Source organism: Tachyglossus aculeatus (genome assembly GCF_015852505.1).
Source record: "Tachyglossus aculeatus isolate mTacAcu1 chromosome Y3 unlocalized genomic scaffold, mTacAcu1.pri scaffold_183_arrow_ctg1, whole genome shotgun sequence".
NCBI classification, from domain to species: domain Eukaryota; kingdom Metazoa; phylum Chordata; class Mammalia; order Monotremata; family Tachyglossidae; genus Tachyglossus; species Tachyglossus aculeatus.
Genome location: NW_024044832.1, coordinates 262325 through 279888, shown reverse-complemented (window position 1 = coordinate 279888; position 17564 = coordinate 262325). Strand labels below are relative to the sequence as shown.

At 46.8% G+C, this 17564-nt stretch overlaps 1 protein-coding gene across 7 annotated transcripts in view; it reads right to left on the bottom strand.

The window, feature by feature from the left end:
- Window positions 1–2190: 2190 nt before the first annotated feature.
- The window catches only part of LOC119921738 (MHC class II regulatory factor RFX1-like), a 61630-nt gene continuing 46256 nt past the window's right edge, over window positions 2191–17564 (bottom strand). For 5 of the 7 annotated variants that reach the window (XM_038741784.1, XM_038741785.1, XM_038741787.1 and 2 more), the window contains 10 exons: window positions 5997–6112; window positions 5654–5772; window positions 5343–5452; window positions 4820–4971; window positions 4621–4718; window positions 4201–4350; window positions 3662–3870; window positions 3037–3190; window positions 2890–2938; window positions 2191–2701 (listed from right to left, as the gene is read on the bottom strand). In XM_038741784.1, the coding sequence (XP_038597712.1) occupies window positions 2532–2701; window positions 2890–2938; window positions 3037–3190; window positions 3662–3870; window positions 4201–4350; window positions 4621–4718; window positions 4820–4971; window positions 5343–5452; window positions 5654–5772; window positions 5997–6112 (1327 nt within the window). In that variant the 3' untranslated portion in view covers window positions 2191–2531. The remainder of the gene's footprint in view (window positions 2702–2889; window positions 2939–3036; window positions 3191–3661; window positions 3871–4200; window positions 4351–4620; window positions 4719–4819; window positions 4972–5342; window positions 5453–5653; window positions 5773–5996; window positions 6113–17564) is intronic. The other 2 variants (XM_038741790.1, XM_038741791.1) reach the window with 2 other exon arrangements.

Here is a 17564-nt window from a genome sequence, read left to right as displayed (position 1 = left end):
TAAGCATTTAAACAAGTACCATTAAACAAAACAAATCTAAACTAAACAAAAAAAAAAAACCCAACTACTCACCCTTATCCTGCCTCTAGCTTGGAAACTCCCTCCCTCTTCATATCCAGCATACAATTACTCATCCCACCCTCAAAGTCTTATTACTGGTTCATCTCTTCCAAGAGGCCTTTCCATACTAAGCCCTCATTTCCTCTTCTTCCACTCCCTTCTACATTCTCCTCACACTTGGATTTGCACCCTTTACTCACCCCTCCCTCAGCACCACCTCACTTATGTATCTATCTGTACATTACGTTATTATGTAATAACATAATTTATTCATTGATTTTAATGTCTGTCTCTCCCTCAAGACCGTAAGCTGTTGTGGGTAGGGATTATGTCTACTAACTCTGTTAAATGGTACTCTTCCCAGTGCTTCGTACAATTCTCTGCACAGTAAGTGCACAATAAATACAACTGATTGATTGACTGCTCTACAACACCCTCTTAGCATTCAGATGAGAAGCAGCAGATGTCAATAACAAAGCTGAATTTATTTTGGTTTAAGAAAAACTATAAAATGTAGAAAACAGCTTCAGAACCTTACAGATTGGCAAACTTCTGTATAAGGGAGGAAATGGTATAGGACATGGTTACTCGGTCTGGTTGATGCTGCCACCAGAGAAATACTTCAAGGAGCACACAAAATGGAGGAAAATTCATACAGGTCACAGTTTAGAGTGCGATTATCTACCTCACAGTTGGAATCGCTGGTAAAGATCTGGAACAAATATACCTGTGGTAGTTTGGAAAAAGCCAATAAACTATGAGCTCTACTTGGATATTGATCCCAATAACAAGTTCTTTGTTTCAGCATGGAAGGAAGATTCTTTCATTTTTTACCATTAAAACATAAACCTTGTGAAAACTAGAATATCAAAGAATATACCCCTACTAAAATAGAACTATACAAGGAAAGTTTCTGGGAAGAAAGATTTGGGGCAGGGTCCAGGGTTTCTAGCAGGTGAAACAGATGACAGAGCTGATAAAATGGGGAATGAGACCCTCTTCAATCCACATTTGGGGCCAGTGTCTTCTACAGTTGAATCTGATATCTCTGCCTCCTGAGTGAATTGAAGCTCTTCAGAAAGCTAGAAAATTGTTTCACAGGATAGCACCCCCTAACACAGCTTCATGAACTGAGGTGACAATGGAGAAATAAATTTCTCTCCCTATTTTTAATAATTAGAGGCAAAAGCTTTCTTCTTTCTGGTGCCCATCCTTGGTGCCCCAAAATGAAGGAACAAATCATACTTCAGCAAGGACTGAAACAACAAGGTAGGTAATTCATTGACAGCAGGAATGAGAGGTTAAAAATGGAACTAGGAAGGTGAAGGAAAAATGGAGGGCAGTAAAACACTACGAATGGCAAAGCGAGTTTTAATGACCTGGTCTATGATGTGATTTCTTTCTATGATCCCTTTCTACCCACCATGAAGAGAAAGCACCTAGTACATCAGGGCATCAGCCTCTGCTCTGGAATCTGACTTCCCTTCTCCCATCCAAAGTTCTCTTTCAGCATGTCCTGGAATGAAAATAAGGGACACATTGTAGTGCTCAAGAAAGCCAGGGCACCATTGCACTGCCAATTGCTGAGTAACCAGCAGGCCTGTGGCAGGTAGAATTAGCAGTGAAGCTCTTCACAAATTCTACTAAGTCTTTGTCAGGATCTGCACCAATTTATATTCCTTTTTCAAGTGCAATTAAAGCAGCTCCTTGAACTGTTCTAAGATAATAACTACCTTCCCAGTCTCTTGGCTTGGTTTTAATGTTTGGGCAAGCTGAAAGATTGGAGAGACAGCAGAAGGTAAAGCAGGGTGGTAAGTTACTACAAAAGCTAAAGGTGGATGTGGAGGATGAGGTAAGGCACATTCAACTTTCTCAGTCAGGACAGTTTGTGCCATGGAGGGAAAATCACTGAAATTAGTTAATTCTTCTTACTTGCTTTTGCCCTGACTTGGCCTAATACAGCTACTGAGAATGCTATAAAACATTTAATCTAGGCTAATCTAAATATACCCATCTCTTGCTTGCAGCCCCACAAACTATACTACAAATCAGACCTTTGTGTCAAAAACTGTAGCTTCAGGAAGCTGGGAGGGCCCCCTTACCTCATCTTTGTAATCTCATTCCCCGCACTGCTCATAAAGGGCAGGTCAAAAAGCCACCAATTAGAGAAGGAGGGAAGTGCCCACAAACTCCACACCCATATGCGAGGCAAAACAAAGGAAAACAAACCCATACAAGCTATATAGGCCTTTATAAACGAGACTTTAGTTTGGTTATATTATATACCTGGGATGTGGTACAGTAATTAGTAAAAAGGTGAAGGGAGGCAAGGGACTCTTTAGTGAAAGCCTGAACTACTTGTAACCGATTCTAAAGAACATGGTGGAATGCTTAATGCCCTCTGAGATGGCACCAATAGAGGGCAGGAGGGAAAAAGGTACAGGTCAAGTTTTGGACTCATCCACTAAGGGTTATTTAGTTAGAAAGCATGACTGAAGGAAGATGGCCTCTCCATCTATTCTCAGCAACTTGGTCGCAGGCTCCAGAGATTCCGAGTGGAGTGGAGTTGATTCACTGAAGTCAGAAGAAATTTCCTGGGCCAAGTCACCTATGTTCTCCACTTCTTCCTCCTCTTCCTCATCTGGGACAAATGTAGGACAAGATTAGGGATAACTGGGTCATTTAGCCCCTTACATTCATTCCAAAGTCTCTTGGCTCCTCAGACATAACAACCTTCTAGTGAAGAATCAGTAAGTTCCTAAGATCAGAAATGGGAAGGAAACCTAGGCACACAGGCCCTGCCCAACCAAATAAAGAAGATGCTCCTACCTTTTTTTTCAGGATCCAGGTGGTTTAGGGAGCAGGCCAGGCTGGTGAACTGCACGGAAGAGAAACCCCACAGGTTGTTAGAGTGGTTTGATCCCTTTATGAATTCTGTTCAGTCCTTGTAAGCCCCATTCCCATAATTTCACTGACCTCACCCATGATAGCAATAGGGGTCTTGCTCCTGTCCTGTGCCACACGATGTTCAATCAGATAGTACATGTATTCATCACAGAACAGCCAGATCAGGTGGAAGGAACCAAAGCTGGCAGCACCGTGCAAAGTCAGGTCCCGAATCACTAGGGAGCTATGGGAAATCCACATGTCAACTTCACTCAGTTTTGGCTCTAAAATCCTGCTTCTGAGTCCATTCGTAACTCTAGTCCTACCCATTTCTCTGATTCTAGTTCCAATCTGGCTCTGAGCTGTACTAGTGGTGATACTTATTAAATACTTATTTGGTGTAAAGCTCTGTACTAAGCATTGGTAAAAAGGCACGGGTGAATGGCCCCGGCCTTCAAGGGGTTTACAGTTTAAAGTGGCACCTTAACCCTAACCCCTACATCCTTGATCTTCCCTGAAATATCAATCTTGCTCTCCTATTTCCATTCCTGAATCTCAAATTTCTTATACCTGATTATGGCTTTCTATAATTCAATTCACTTCTGAAAATACCCTTCTCCACCCCTTACAAAACCTTTCCCTGATCATGTTCTAAGTGCCAAAAACATCAGTTCTTAGTGAGTGTCTCTGGACCCAGGCCCAATCTTTTGCCCACCTGTAGAAGGACCACTTGAGGATGAAGAGCTTGGCAGCCTTGGGGAAACTGGGGCTACCCTCGTATGGCTTGAGTACCTGGCTGACCACACAGTCCAGCCAGGATGCCCACTGCTCCAGGGAGTACTGTTGCTGTAGTGTCACCTTGAAGTCCTGCTCCAGTTGTTGCACTATACTGTTCTCACAGTGGCCCACCCATGAAGCCTGCTCCTAGAAGGGTATGGAGGAGGGGCAAGGTATTAGGGACCCTTTAAAAGCGGATAATTGCATTTTGAAATGCACTGAGCGTCTTCTCCATAATTCACCCCAAAATTGGAAATTCACTGATAACACAAAAGCATAAAGGGTGAAGCCTGGTTTAGGAATCAAGGAACTAAGATTATAGCATCAAATATGGATGGAGACAGTAAAAGATGAAAGAAAAGGAGGAAAGATTTGTGCCCCAAATAAATATGTTCCCATCCCATTCCTCTGGCCTCTCTGACATTCTGGGGTTTCCTGTGCTTCCTTGATTCCAGGCAGGACCGCACAAGAGGGTACCTGGATATCTGCAAAGTCAACATGGTTGAGGTCATTGAGCATCTGGTTAATCTGCACTGTATTCTGCAGCACGCCTCGAGCTCCTTGTGCCAGATGATTGAGAGAAGTGTAGCGCCGCAGAGTCTGGGCGAAGGTACTTGCAGTTGCCACCTGTAGGTCAGGATTCTACAATGAGTGGGTTCAGGGTCTCCTTACCTTTTGTCTGCCTGGTTGTCAGCAGATGGAAGGAGAAGCCTGCACCAAAAATCTACTAGAACCGACTAACAGTTCACCGAGTGGGAACTCACTTCCTGGGGAAATTTGGGAAATGAGTGGAGAAAGCTCAGGTAGTGTTAAACAGGGATGACAAGGGATCTCTATGGTGAGAGGATCTGAGATTGAGAGACTGAGGACCCTCCTTCCACCTATCAATCACTTTACCTTCACAAACACCATCTCCTCTGGAATATTCATCATGGCATTGGTGAGCCAGCTTTCCAGGCTTTTGGCAAAATTTCTGATAGCTTGCATCAAGATACCTGAGCGATAGGTAGGCAGTAATGAAGTCATTCCAACCCCCCAGGAAAGCTCCACCTTCAATGTCACTGTCCTCCCTTTTTCTAATACCCTGGTCACTCACTGGGGATAGGACGTAGCACATCTGGAATGAGAATCTCCACTAGGCCCTGGTACAGCAGGTTGTCACAGTCTTTGGTCCACCTGAGCACAGACTTATACTTGGATAAGATAACCAGACGATTCTTAGGTAACCGCTTCTCAGCTTCATCATAGCTACAAATATGGATGCAGAGAAACCCTTAGAGTCATTCAGAGTAAAAGTAAATTTGTCAGTCCAACACCAATCTCCCACCCAACCCCAACCCTCTCTCAGTCAGGCATTCATCCTCCAACTCAGAACCTGGCTTTGGTCTATTCCAAGACTCTACCTAGCTAACCTACCCTCAACTTCATGCCATAGCAGTTTGATTCCAAACACCTCTCCAACCTGCTTCCAACATCCTGTCCAGACTAGCTAACTTGCTTGTAGTACTTGATCTAGGACAGTTTTATTCCCTATGGCCAGCAACATGCCATCTTCTCTAATGTAGTTCTCTCTATTCCAGCCCCAGGACTCACATTTCTTGGAGCATTGGGATACTCACGTTACCATGAAAGGACCCTCCTTGGGCTGGGCAAGATTGTATCTCCAAAACGTTTTCCATAAGGACTCCAGCAGGGTGAACTTCAGGTTGATTATCATGTTGATAATGGCCTGGGAGGAGGACAGAGGATGAAAGCACTGCCCATTCAGTGCTCTATTAGTGGGGAAATAAATGTGAATGTCATTATATCTAGTCTCCTGCTCTAAGTAGTGTGCTGCTACATTTGCTACTAACTGGAGTACCATAATGGATCCCACAGCCCTACCCAGTCTCTTACTCAATCCTATCTCCTTACCCAACTGCACCCATACCTCGCAGTGTTCCCGGTACAGGATCTGAAAGGCCTTCACATCCTCAACCCCGATACCCTCCGGTAACATTTTGCCCTGCAGATTGAGTTCCGTGAAGTCTGGGAGGCTCCATGATGCATCTGAAGGATGGAAAAGCTTAGAATGGTTAGGATGGTCCCAAATGATCCCTCTTTCTCTTCCATCTTCGTGCTTGCCTCTCAGTTGTTACTGGTGGTTCTAGAAGGATTCAAAGCATTGCTGTTGTAATCAAGTCTAGGATGCAGAGTGTCTCAGGACCCTGAGGTTCAGGATTCTAGGACTAACGGAGAAAGGAGTGACAGCACGAGGGGAAATGGGCTCTTACCCAAGAAATGCTGACACTGCTGGATTTGTGAATTGATGTCAGAAAGTCCTGACTCCTGCTGCTGGCACTCAGCCACACCACTGATCAGTCGATCCACCGTCTGGATAGGCTTGAGCCTATAAACAATGAAGACCAAGGATATTTTACCTGGGCCTTCTTTCAAAGCCTGCCAGCTACCCCTTTGGTTGTATCAAAGCATTTGCCCCTCCTTTCTTTCCTCACTGAACACCAGCTTCAACTATTCACTCTCCAGTGGCTTTTTCCCCCATTGCTTTCAAACATTCTCATTTCTCTCCTATTCTAAAATACTCCTCCCTTGACCATAATGTTCTCTCCAGTATTCACCCCAATTCCCTCCTACCACTCCCATCGCCCCTTTGCCAGAGAAACTGTGTGGCCCAGAGGATAGAGCACAGATCTGGGAGTCAGAAAGACCTGGGTTTTACTTCTGGCTCCGCCACTTGTCTGCTGTGTTATTTGGTCTAGTCACTTCACTTCTCTAGGCTGCAGGTACTCCATCAATAAAATGGGGATGGAAATTGTGAGTTCCAATGGGGTTGGACTGTGTCCAACCTGATTTGCTTGTATCCACCCCGGAGCTTTGGTACAGTGCAAATGCAAGATACTCTGGGCCCTCCAACACCTTCCCCTCACACTGGAGGTCTGTGCCTGACAGAAAGGCAGCATCCACCCAGTGGTCACTCGGCAAACCAGAGCCAAAAAACTGAATAATGGGGAGGGTCTTCTCCACTGATGCAGGTGTCCAAGGATCTACCTGGGGGAGGGACCCCGAACCCTCCGGCCCCCTACTCTCACACCAGAAGCCTAAGATTGAGCCAGAGAGAAGGGCCGATTACCACCCCAAGACCCACTGGGCAAGACAGGGGACCTACACTGAGGCAAGGAGAGAGTCTTTGCCACAGCTGCTGGTGACCTAGGACCTGCCTGGGGAAAGGGACACCGAACCCTCCCTCTCACACTGGAGGCCTAAAATCAAGCCACAAAGGAGGGCTCCCGACCACCCCAGCACCCAGTCGGCAAGCCAAGGGCAAAAAAATAAAAAATAAAACTGATACAAAGGGAGGGTTTCCACCACCCCATGGCTCCTTCCTCCCCCCACCGTGAGGGACCTGGGATCACCACGGAGGAAAGGTAAGCGGGGACCTCTGGCACCTCCGCTCCCCATTCAGGCCTAACACTGCTCCAGAGAGAAGGGCCGCTGACCACCCCAGCACATACTCGGTAAGCCGTGGCCAAAAAACTGAAGCAAGGGGAGGGTCTCCACCACCTGGTACCCCTCTCGCCTCATCCCGGTGGCCCGAGATCATGCTGAAGGGATGGGTCATCCCTGTAATATGAATGCCTGAGGACTGAACAAAAGGGAGGGTCGCCCCAGCCATGCCAACTGGAGGGCCAGTACTGCTGAGAGAGAAGAGGCCCCCCCTTCTTCTCAGCCCCATGCACCAAGGGAGGGGACAATGTCTTTGTCATTGCCCCCTCCCTCCATCCGTACACCAAGGACTTGGGTCTGCACGAGGAAGGACTCCCCAATCCCCACCCCTCCATACACCAGGACCCAGATCCCTGCCCAAGAAGACGGACAGTGAGATGGAAACTAAGGAGATAATGTGACTGTTCGCTCCCCTCCCCAGGTATCTCTGCTCCCTGACCCCCCCTTAACTGGCCCACCCTACTCCAGCTCTTAATAGTTTTTATCTGCTCACTGTGGCATCATTGTCTGCCAATTCTATTATTGCCATAGCATAATGATTGCTCAACTACACCCTGTGATGCCATCGCCTACTTTTATCATTGCTACTGTTTTATTGCTTCTGCATCTCAATTGTTAACCCCCCGCGGTACTGTCACTCGCCCTGCTGACCTCACCATGAACTTTCAGTTCCCTTGCTCCCAACTGCCATTCCCATTCCTCACCTTCCCCTTCCCCTCTCCCACCCAGCTGTTTCCCTCCCTCTCACCCACCAAGACCGCTCCCCCTCAACCCCTACCAAGGATTCCTCTGTACCAGTGCAGGTCCTCCGCTTCTCCCGCCCGGCCCCCGCCCCCCTTCTCCCCGCCCCCACCCCATCCCAGTTCTCCTTTCCAATCGCCACCCCCCTTCCCACTCTCCCCACCCAGGCCCCCGCCAACTCATCCCAATCCAAACCCTCCCCACCCCTCGCACCCTTCCCCCTCCCTCCCCTCCTTCGACAGCTGATGCCAAGTGTGGCCTCTGGAACCCCCGCTCCGTTTTAAGTAAGATCCCTTTCATCCTGGACCTTTTCCTTTCCAGTTCTCTACTCCTCCTTGCCCTAACTGAAACATGGCTGTCTCCGGACGACACGGTCTCTTCTGCTGCTCTCTGCAGTGCAGGCCCCTTCTTCTCCCACTCCCCCAGACTCACCGGAAAAGGAGGAGGTGTCGGTTTCCTTCTCGCCCCCCAAAGTCGCTTTCGCACTATCCCTCCTCCCCCTTCCCTTTCCTTCCCTTCCTTTGAAGCCCACATTATTCGCCTCTACCACCCCCTCCAGATTCTTGTAGCCGTCATCTACCGCCCTCCGGGCCCCACTTCCAACTTCTTTAACGACTTTGACCCCTTCCTCACATTCCTTCTCTCCTTCTCCATGCCCACTCTGATCCTCGGAGACTTCAATATCCACATGGATATCCCTAACGACTCCTCTGCCTCCTGCCTTCTATCTCTCCTTTACACTGCCAACCTCTTCCTCCACCCCACCTCACCCACTCACCAACTTGGTCATACCCTCGACCTCATCATCTCCTACCGCTGCACTGTGTCCACCCTCACCAACTCTGTGATCCCTCTCTCTGATCATAATCTTCTCACCTGCCTCCTCACTCACACTCCTTTCCCCTGTAAATCCGTATTACTCCCTCACAGAGATCTCGCTCTCTGGACCCCACCCATCTTTCGGAGCGCCTCACACCCCACCTTGCCACCCTCTCCTCTCTACCCAGTCTTGATGATCAGATTACTGCTCTCAACTCTACCCTTTCTACTCAGCTAGACTTGCTCGCTCCCCTTTCCCTTCGCCGCTCTCGCACCACTAACCCACAGCCCTGGATCACTGCCACTGTCCACCTCCTTCGCTCTTATGCTCGAGCTGCCGAACGCTGCTGGCGAAAGTCTAAACACCATGCCAACCTCGTTCACTTCAAGTTTATCCTTTCCTGCCTTAACTCAGCCCTCTCTTCTGCCAGACAAAACTATTTCTCCTCCCTTATTGACACCCATGCCCATCACCCCCTCCAGCTCTTCCGTACATTCAACTCCCTTCTCAGGCCCCCGGTTCCTCCCGCTCCTCCTTCCCTCACCCCCAACGATCTGGCCTCCTACTTCATTAACAAAATTCAATCCATCAGGTCCGACCTCCCCAAAGTCTCTTCCCCCCTTTCTCCAACCCCCCGGCTCTCAACACTCTCTGCTACTCTCCCATCCTTCCCAGCGGTATCCTCAGAGGAACTCTCCTCCCTCCTCTCAAGTGCTACTCCGGCCACCTGTGCTTCTGACCCCATTCCCTCTCATCTTATGAAATCTCTCGCTCCATCCCTTCTCCCCTCCTTAACTTCTATAACTCCTTAACTTCGTCCCCATCTCCATCCCCCCGTCTTACCTCCTTCCCTTCCCCACAGCACCTGTATATATGTATATATGGTTGTACGTATTTATTACTCTATTTATTTATTTATTTATTTATTTATTTTACTTGTACATTTCTATCCTACTTATTTTATTTTGTTGGTATGTTTGGTTCTGTTCTCTGTCTCCCCCTTTTAGACTGTGAGCCCACTGTTGGGTAGGGACTGTCTCTATGTGATGCCAATTTGTACTTCCCAAGCGCTTAGTACAGTGCTCTGCACATAGTAAGCGCTCAATAAATACGATTGATTGATTGATTGATTGTGTCAACAGTCATCCAGGAGGAACCAGGGATTTGAGGGCACTGACTCATTCGCTCCAGACAGACGCTTTTAATGACTCGCTAATCTTAGCTCAGAACTTGTGCAGTCCCGCAGCTGGGAGCCACTGACTCGCCACTTAATAAAGGAATTAGCCAGAGCCCACTGGGTTTAAAGATCAGTGGCTGCAGCTCCGGACCTCATTTCTCTTACTCCCTAGCCCCACCATGTTTCTTCAGTCCTAGCCCTCTCTTCTCCCCTCCCCTGTCCCCTGCACCCAGCACTCCTCTTTATCCCCTCCTCAAACGCCGGCCCTCCTCAGTGCGCTCCCACCCAACCCCTTCCCACCCCGTGTGTCATCCCCACTCGTCTCCCCTGCCTCATCCCTGTCATCCAGTCCCACCGCTGCCCCTTGTCCCCCTCCCTCCATCCTGGCCCCCACCAGCTCACGACCATTCATCCCCTTCCTACCTCACACTACGCCCGCCCCACACACTTTCCCCACAGCTCCAGCAAAATGTGCCCTGTGGAACACCCACTCCATCATAGGGAAGCTTCCCTTCATTATTGACCTGTTTTTGACCCAATCACTGCTCCTCCTCGTCATCCCTGAAACCTGGCTCTCCCTAGATGACACAGTCTCCCCTGCAGGTCTCTCCAGAGGGGGCCTTTAATCAGTCATATTTATTGTGCACTTACTGTGTGTCTAACACTGTACTAAGGGCTTGCAAGAGTGCAATAAAGCAATAGACACATCCCCTGCCCATAACCTGCTCACAGTCTAGAGAGACAGACATCAATACAAATACATTTATTAAAGATATATACATAAGTGCTGTGGGGCTGGGATGGGGGAAGAAGAAAAGGGAGCAAGTCAGGATGACACAGAAGGTAGTGGGAGAAAAGGTATTAGTCAGGGAAGGCCTTCCAGGGGAGATATGCCCTCAACAAGGCATTGAAGTCGGGGATCGTAATTGTCTGTCAGAATTGAGAAGGGAGGGTATTCCAGGCCAGAGGCAGGACACAGGCTAGAGGTTGACTGTGAGATAGGCACAGTGAGGTTACCATTACAGCAGGAGAGTGTGTAGGCTAGGTTGCAGAAGGAGAGCAGCAAAGTGAGGTAGGAGGGGCCAAGGTGATGGAGTGCTTTAAAGCCAGACTCACTGGGAAAGGAGATGGCAGCTTCCTTTCCATGCCCCAGTGCCATTTTCTCATCATTCCACCTACCACATCCTTTTCTTTTCCTCCCTTTGCAGCCCATATCATCAACCTCCAGCTCCCACTCCTGATGCTACTAAGGATCATCTACCACTTCCTAGGTCTCACCTCCAACTTCTTTAACGATTTTGGTCTCGTTCTCACATTCCTTCTCTCTCTACCCCATGCCTATGTTGATCCTTGGGGACTTCAACATCCATACAGAAGTTCCTGTTGACCTTTCTGCTGCCTACCTTCTATCAATCCTCAACCCCACTGACCTCCTCCCCCCACCCTACCTCACCCACTCACCAACCTGGACACACACACCTTCACCTCTAGCCACTGATCACTCTCTACCCTCACCAACTCTGAAATCCCTCTGACCACAATCTCCTCACCTGCCTTCTCTCCCACACACCTCCTCCTGCCATTTCTATACTGTTCCTCCACAGAGACCACCATCTTTTGACCCCATTCAGTTTTCTCAACTCATCATACCCCATTTAGACTCCACACCCAAACTACCTTCCCTTGATGACACTCTTTTGACATCACTCTTTCCACTCAACTTGTCTCACTTCCTGCCCGATCCCTTTATCAATCCCGCACCACTAAGCCACAGCCCTGGATCACCTCCACAGTCCTCCTCCTTCACTCTTGTACATGAGACGCAGAGTGCTGCTGGAGGAAATCTAGGTATCAGGTCACCTTCTAGACTGCGAGCCTGCTGTTGGGTAGGGACCATCTCTTTATGTTGCCGACTTGTACTTCCCAAGCACTTCCTACAGTGCTCTGCACACAGGAATTTGCTCAATAAATACAACTGAATGAATGAATGAATGTGGTCATTGTAGCCATGGTAGTGAATGTGTTTTCCAAGGGAGTGGGTGTAGTGGAGAAGAGAAGGGGACCCAGAACTGAACCTTGAGGGACACCCACAATTAAGGGGTGGGAGGCAAAGGAGGAGCCTAAGGAGACTGAGAATGAGCAACCAAAGAGATAGGAGAGCAAGGGGAGTCCAGTGTCAGCGAAGCAGAGGATGCATAATATTTCTAGGAGAAAGGGTGGTTGACAGTGTTGAAGGTAGCTGAGTGGTCGAGAAGGAGTAGAGGTCACTGAATTTGGCAAGGAGATCATATGTGACCTCTGAGAGAGTGGTTTCTGTGTAGTGAAGGGGATGGAAGCCAGATTGGTGGGGATCAAGAAGAGAATTAGAGGAGAAGAACTTTAGACTATGGGTGTAGACAACTCACTCAAGGAGTTTGGAGAGGAATGGTAGGAGAGAAATGGGGCAATAAATGGTTGGAGCCATGGTGTTAAAGGAGGATTTTTTAGGATAGATGAGAACTGAGCATGTTTGAAAGCAGAAGGGAAAAGCCCAGTGGAGAGTGAACAGTTGAAGAGGGTATTCACGGAGGGAAGAAGAGAGAGGGTAACTGTTTGATAAGGTGTGAAGGGATGGAATAGGGTGCACAGGTGGAGGGCCTGGATTTTAACAGTAGGCTGGAGATCAGTCAATCAATCGTATTTATTGAGCGCTTACTGTGTGCAGAGCACTGTACTAAGCGCTTGGGAAGTACAAGTCGGCAACACATAGAGACAGTCCCTACCCAACAGCGGGCTCACAGTCTAGAAGAGCGGGCTCACAGACTAGAGATCTCCTCTAGAGATACTGCTGGGAAAGATGGGAGAGTTGCAAAAGGGGCAACAGGAGGGAGGGACTGGAGAGGAGCAGGGGGGATTTTAGGGAGACCATGCCGGACCATATTTCCTTCTGCTGCCTGGATCATTTCTCTAAAAAAATATCCAATCCATGTCTTTCCACTCCTCTACTTTATGTGGTTGCCCACCCACCCCCCTGGAAAACAAATCTCTTTGTCACCGGCTTTAAAGCATTCACTCATCTCTCCCACTCATACCTTACCTCTTTGATTTCCTACAGCAGCCCAGACCATACATTTCACTACTGCAATGCCAACCTACCTGCTGTTCCTTGATCCTGTTTATCCTGACATCAACTGCTTGGCCGCATCCCCGCATTGGCATATAACTTCCTCCCCCTATATTGTGATGGACCACCACACTGTCTCCTTCAAAAATCCTCCTAAAATTACATCTCCTTTAAGAAGTCTTCCCTGACTGGGCCCTCAACTCCCCTTCTTCCTCTCCCCTCTGCATCATCTATTCACTTGGATTTGTACCATTTAAGCATTTGATATTTACTCCACCTCAGGTCCACAGCACTTATGTGCATATCCACATAACTTTAATGTCTGTCTCCCCTTCTAGATGGTAAGTTCCTAGTGGGAAGGAAATGTGTGTATCAATCTCTGTTGTTTTGTACTCCCCCAAGCGGTTAGTACAGTATTCTGCATACATTAAGGGCTCAAGAAACCTCATTGATTTAAAAAATAGAATCTGTTTGTTAACAGATCCCGGGACCAAGGATCAGCTTGGGGATATTGAAATTGGTAGTTGATTTCCCTTGCTATGAACCATTCTAGGACCATTCTCATTACCCTATTTTGGAAATTTTGAAAGAGATTAGGAGGGGGAGAAAGGAAATCTCCAGAAAGGACTTTGCGTTGTACTGAGGTCTCTTCAGCCACTTTCTTAGGTCTCCAGTTTCTCCTTTTGCTAACAGAAAAGGTTGGGAGTCCCAGCTACGCAAATCTCATTCTTTTACATATATTAAGCAGTTCAACTTCCTCTGCTATAAAATAAGCACTCCATCAACCAAAAAGGTTGGTTGCAGAAAATTCAGAACAGTTTATTCTCCCTCATACCCCTTAACTTTCCAGGAAATGCATTCTTTTGGTATCGAGAAGTCAATCAAAATCAATCATATTTACTGAGTCCTTACTCTAGACCATGAGCCTGTTGTTGGGTAGGGATTATCTCTATCTGCTACCGAACTGTACTTTCCAAGTGCTTAGTACAGTGCTCTGCACACAGTAAGCACTCGATAAATAGTACTGAATGAACGAATGAATGAACTCTAGGCAGAGCATAGTACTGTGTGCTGTGAGAGTACAACAAAACAGAGTTACTGGATATGTTTCCTGCTCAGGAGGATCTTACAGTTTAGAGCCACTTGAGCCTCTTCCAAATGCAGATATAGGGGGCACAACTCTAACTTGTTTTTTAATAAGCTGAAAAGATATTTAATTAATCCATTAGTGAGAAACATTTTTAAAAATCACTTTCCCCTACCTCTAACAGGTTTCCCTTTCCCAGGATCACTTCTGCTTTCCCCCAAACATCTTGGTGTTCTCTTTTTTGTCATCCCCATCACCACCTCTCAGGGAATTCCAGGTTTCATATTCAAACCCCTTCTGGGTACTTTCTTCAGTATTTCCATAAAATAATGGGAATAACTAAAATAGCAATACTAAGTATTAGGGAAGTTCCTTCATTCAGTCGTACTTATTGAAAGCTTACTGTGTGCAGATCACTGTACTAAGTGCTTGGAAAGTACAAAGACTAAGCCCCCTTTCCCAAACTAAGCCCTCTTTTCCTCAGCTCCCCCTCCCTTCCATATCATCTCAACTTGATTCCTTTGCTCTTTCCCCCAGCCCCTCGGCACATATATATATATTTATATATATATACACATATATATGTATATGAATATGTATACATATATATACATACATATATATGTATGTGTGTATATATATATATACATATATATATATATGTGTATATCTATAATTCTGTTCATTTAAATTCATGTCTTTACTTGTATTGATGTTTGTCTCCCCCTTTCTAGATGGTAAGAATGCTGTAGGCAGGGATTGTCTCTCTTCATTGCTGAATTGTATTTTCCAATTAATTAATTAATGAATGATGGTATTTGTTAAGTGCTTACTATGTGCAAAGCACTGTTCTAAGCGCTGGGGAGGTTACAAGGTGATCCGGTTGTCCCATGGGGGGGCTCACTGTCTTAACCCCCATTTTACAGATGAGGTAACTGAGGCACTGAGAAGGTAAGTGACTTGCCCAAAGTCACACAGCTGACAGCTGGTGGAGCCGGGATTTGAACCCATGACCTCTGACTCCAAAGCCTGTGCTCTTTCCACTGAACCACACTGCTTCTCTTAGTAGAGTACTCTGCACACATTAAGCACTCAATAAATACGATTGAATCAATGAATGGATGAATGAATGAATGCAAAATAATCATGTTGGTCACTGTTGCTGGCCCAAACCAGATTCACAGTCTAAGGAGGAGGGAGAATAATGGAACCTCCAATTTAGAAGTGACAAACTGAGGCTCAAAAAAGTTAAATGACATGCCCAAGGTTAAACATCAGGCAAATAGTGAATCTGGGATTAGGACCCAGGTCTTCTCACTCCCACTTCTAAGGTTGTTGTCTTTAAGGTCCTATGCCTCTCATGCCAAATCAGCTGATTCACATGATTGCTTTCGCCAATCAAGATTATAAGCCTTTTTCTTCATTCTATTCACTCCTTAGATCCCTACTCAAGAACGTACAGTGGTTGCCCATCCACTTCCACATCAGTCAGAAACTCCTAACCATCGGCTTTAAGGCACCCAGTCCCCTAGCCCCCTACTACCTTACCTCATTGAATTCCCACTACAATCCAGCCCATACACATCACTCAGCTCCTGCAACAATCTCACTGTGTCTCGATCTCATCTACCTCACTGCTCACACCTTGCCCGTTTTCCTCCCTCTGACCCTCCCCTTTATATCTAGCAGTCCACCACTCTCCCTACTTTCAGAGCCTTGTTAAAATCATATCTCCTTCAAGAGGCCATCCCAGACCTAAGCCATTTATTTCAGTGTCGGCTGTTTCCTCTGCATTAACTGTGCACTTATTTTGTGTGTCACTTAAGGACTTTGACACTCCTCATGCCCCCAGAGTACTTATGGAAATGGGAAAACAGTAGAGTATGAGGACATTCCTTTGCATAATTGCTATGGGGTTTGGGTTAGAGTCAAGTGTGTATGGGGTAATAATAATAATAATGATAACAATAATAATAATAATAATAATGGTAGTAATATTGGTATTTGTTAAGCACTTCCTATGTGCCAAGCACTGTTCTAAGCGCTGGGGAAGATACAAAGGTAATCAGGTTGTTCCATGTAGGACTCACATTCTTCATCCCCATTTTACAAATGAGGTAACTGAGGCACAGAGAACTGAAGTGAATTGCCTGAAGTCACACAGCTGATAAGTGGCGGAGCCAGGATTAGAACCCACGACCTCTGACTCCCAAGCCCGACTTCTTTCCACTAAGCCACGCTGCACACACCAAGTGCATAGTTGATGGTGAGGGCAGAGTAGCTAAGGGAAAAGGAAGTTTAGTCACTGAAGGCCTCTTGAAGGAGAGTTTACAGGGTACTTTCTGTCTAGGTGACAAGAAACTCACGGGAGGTCAGAGTTTAGGTAGAAAATGAAGAGGTCTATTTTAGACATATTAAATTTGAGGGGTTGGCAAGGCATGTATAGAAATGCAGAACTGCATAAATAGATCTGGGAATTACCCACATAGAGAAGGTAGCTGAAGCCAAGGGAGTGAATGAGTTCTCCAAGGGAGTGAGTGTGGAAAGAGAATTGAAGGGGACCCAGGTCTGAGTCTTAAGGGACTCCAGACTGTACCTGGACTGTATCCAGCCTGCTTAATTTGTATCTATCCCAGTGCTTAGAATAATGCTTGACACTTGGTAAGTGCTCAACAAACAGGGCATGTAGTAAGTGCTCAACAGATACTACTAAAAAAAGGACTCCCACAGTGAATAAAGGGGGCACGTCCAAGTACAAGGGCAACACAGAAGGGAGTGGGAAAACAGGAAATGAGGGATTAGTCAGAAAAGACCTCTTGGAGGAGGTGTGCCATCAATAAAGCTTTGAAGGTGGGAAGAGTGATCCCCTGACAGATAAGTACTGTGTGACCTTAGACAAGTCACTTCACTTCTCTGTGCCTCAGTTACCCCATCTGTAAAATGGGGATTAAAGCTGTGAGCCCCACGTGGGACAACTGATTACCTTCTATCTACCCCAGGGCTTAGAGCAGTGCATAGGAAGTGCTTAGCAAATTCCATAATAATAATAATAATAATATGAGGAGGGAGGGCATACCAGAACAGAATCAGGACATGGGCAAGAGGTCAGCAGTGAGAGAGATGAGGTCAAAATACAATACAGCCAGCACACTTCGCTCCTCTAATGCTAACTTTCTCACTGTACTTCGAGCTTGTCTATCTTGCCCCCAGTCTCTTGACCACTTTCTGCCTCTGGCTTGGAACACCCTCCCTCCTCCTATGCGACAGATAATTAGTCCCTCTGCCTTCAGAGTCTTGTTGAAGGCCCATCTCTTCTAAGAGGCCTTCACTGACTAGCCCTCCTTTCCTCTTCTCCCACTCCCTTTTCCATCACCCTGACTTGCTCACTTATTCATCTCCCTTCCCAGTC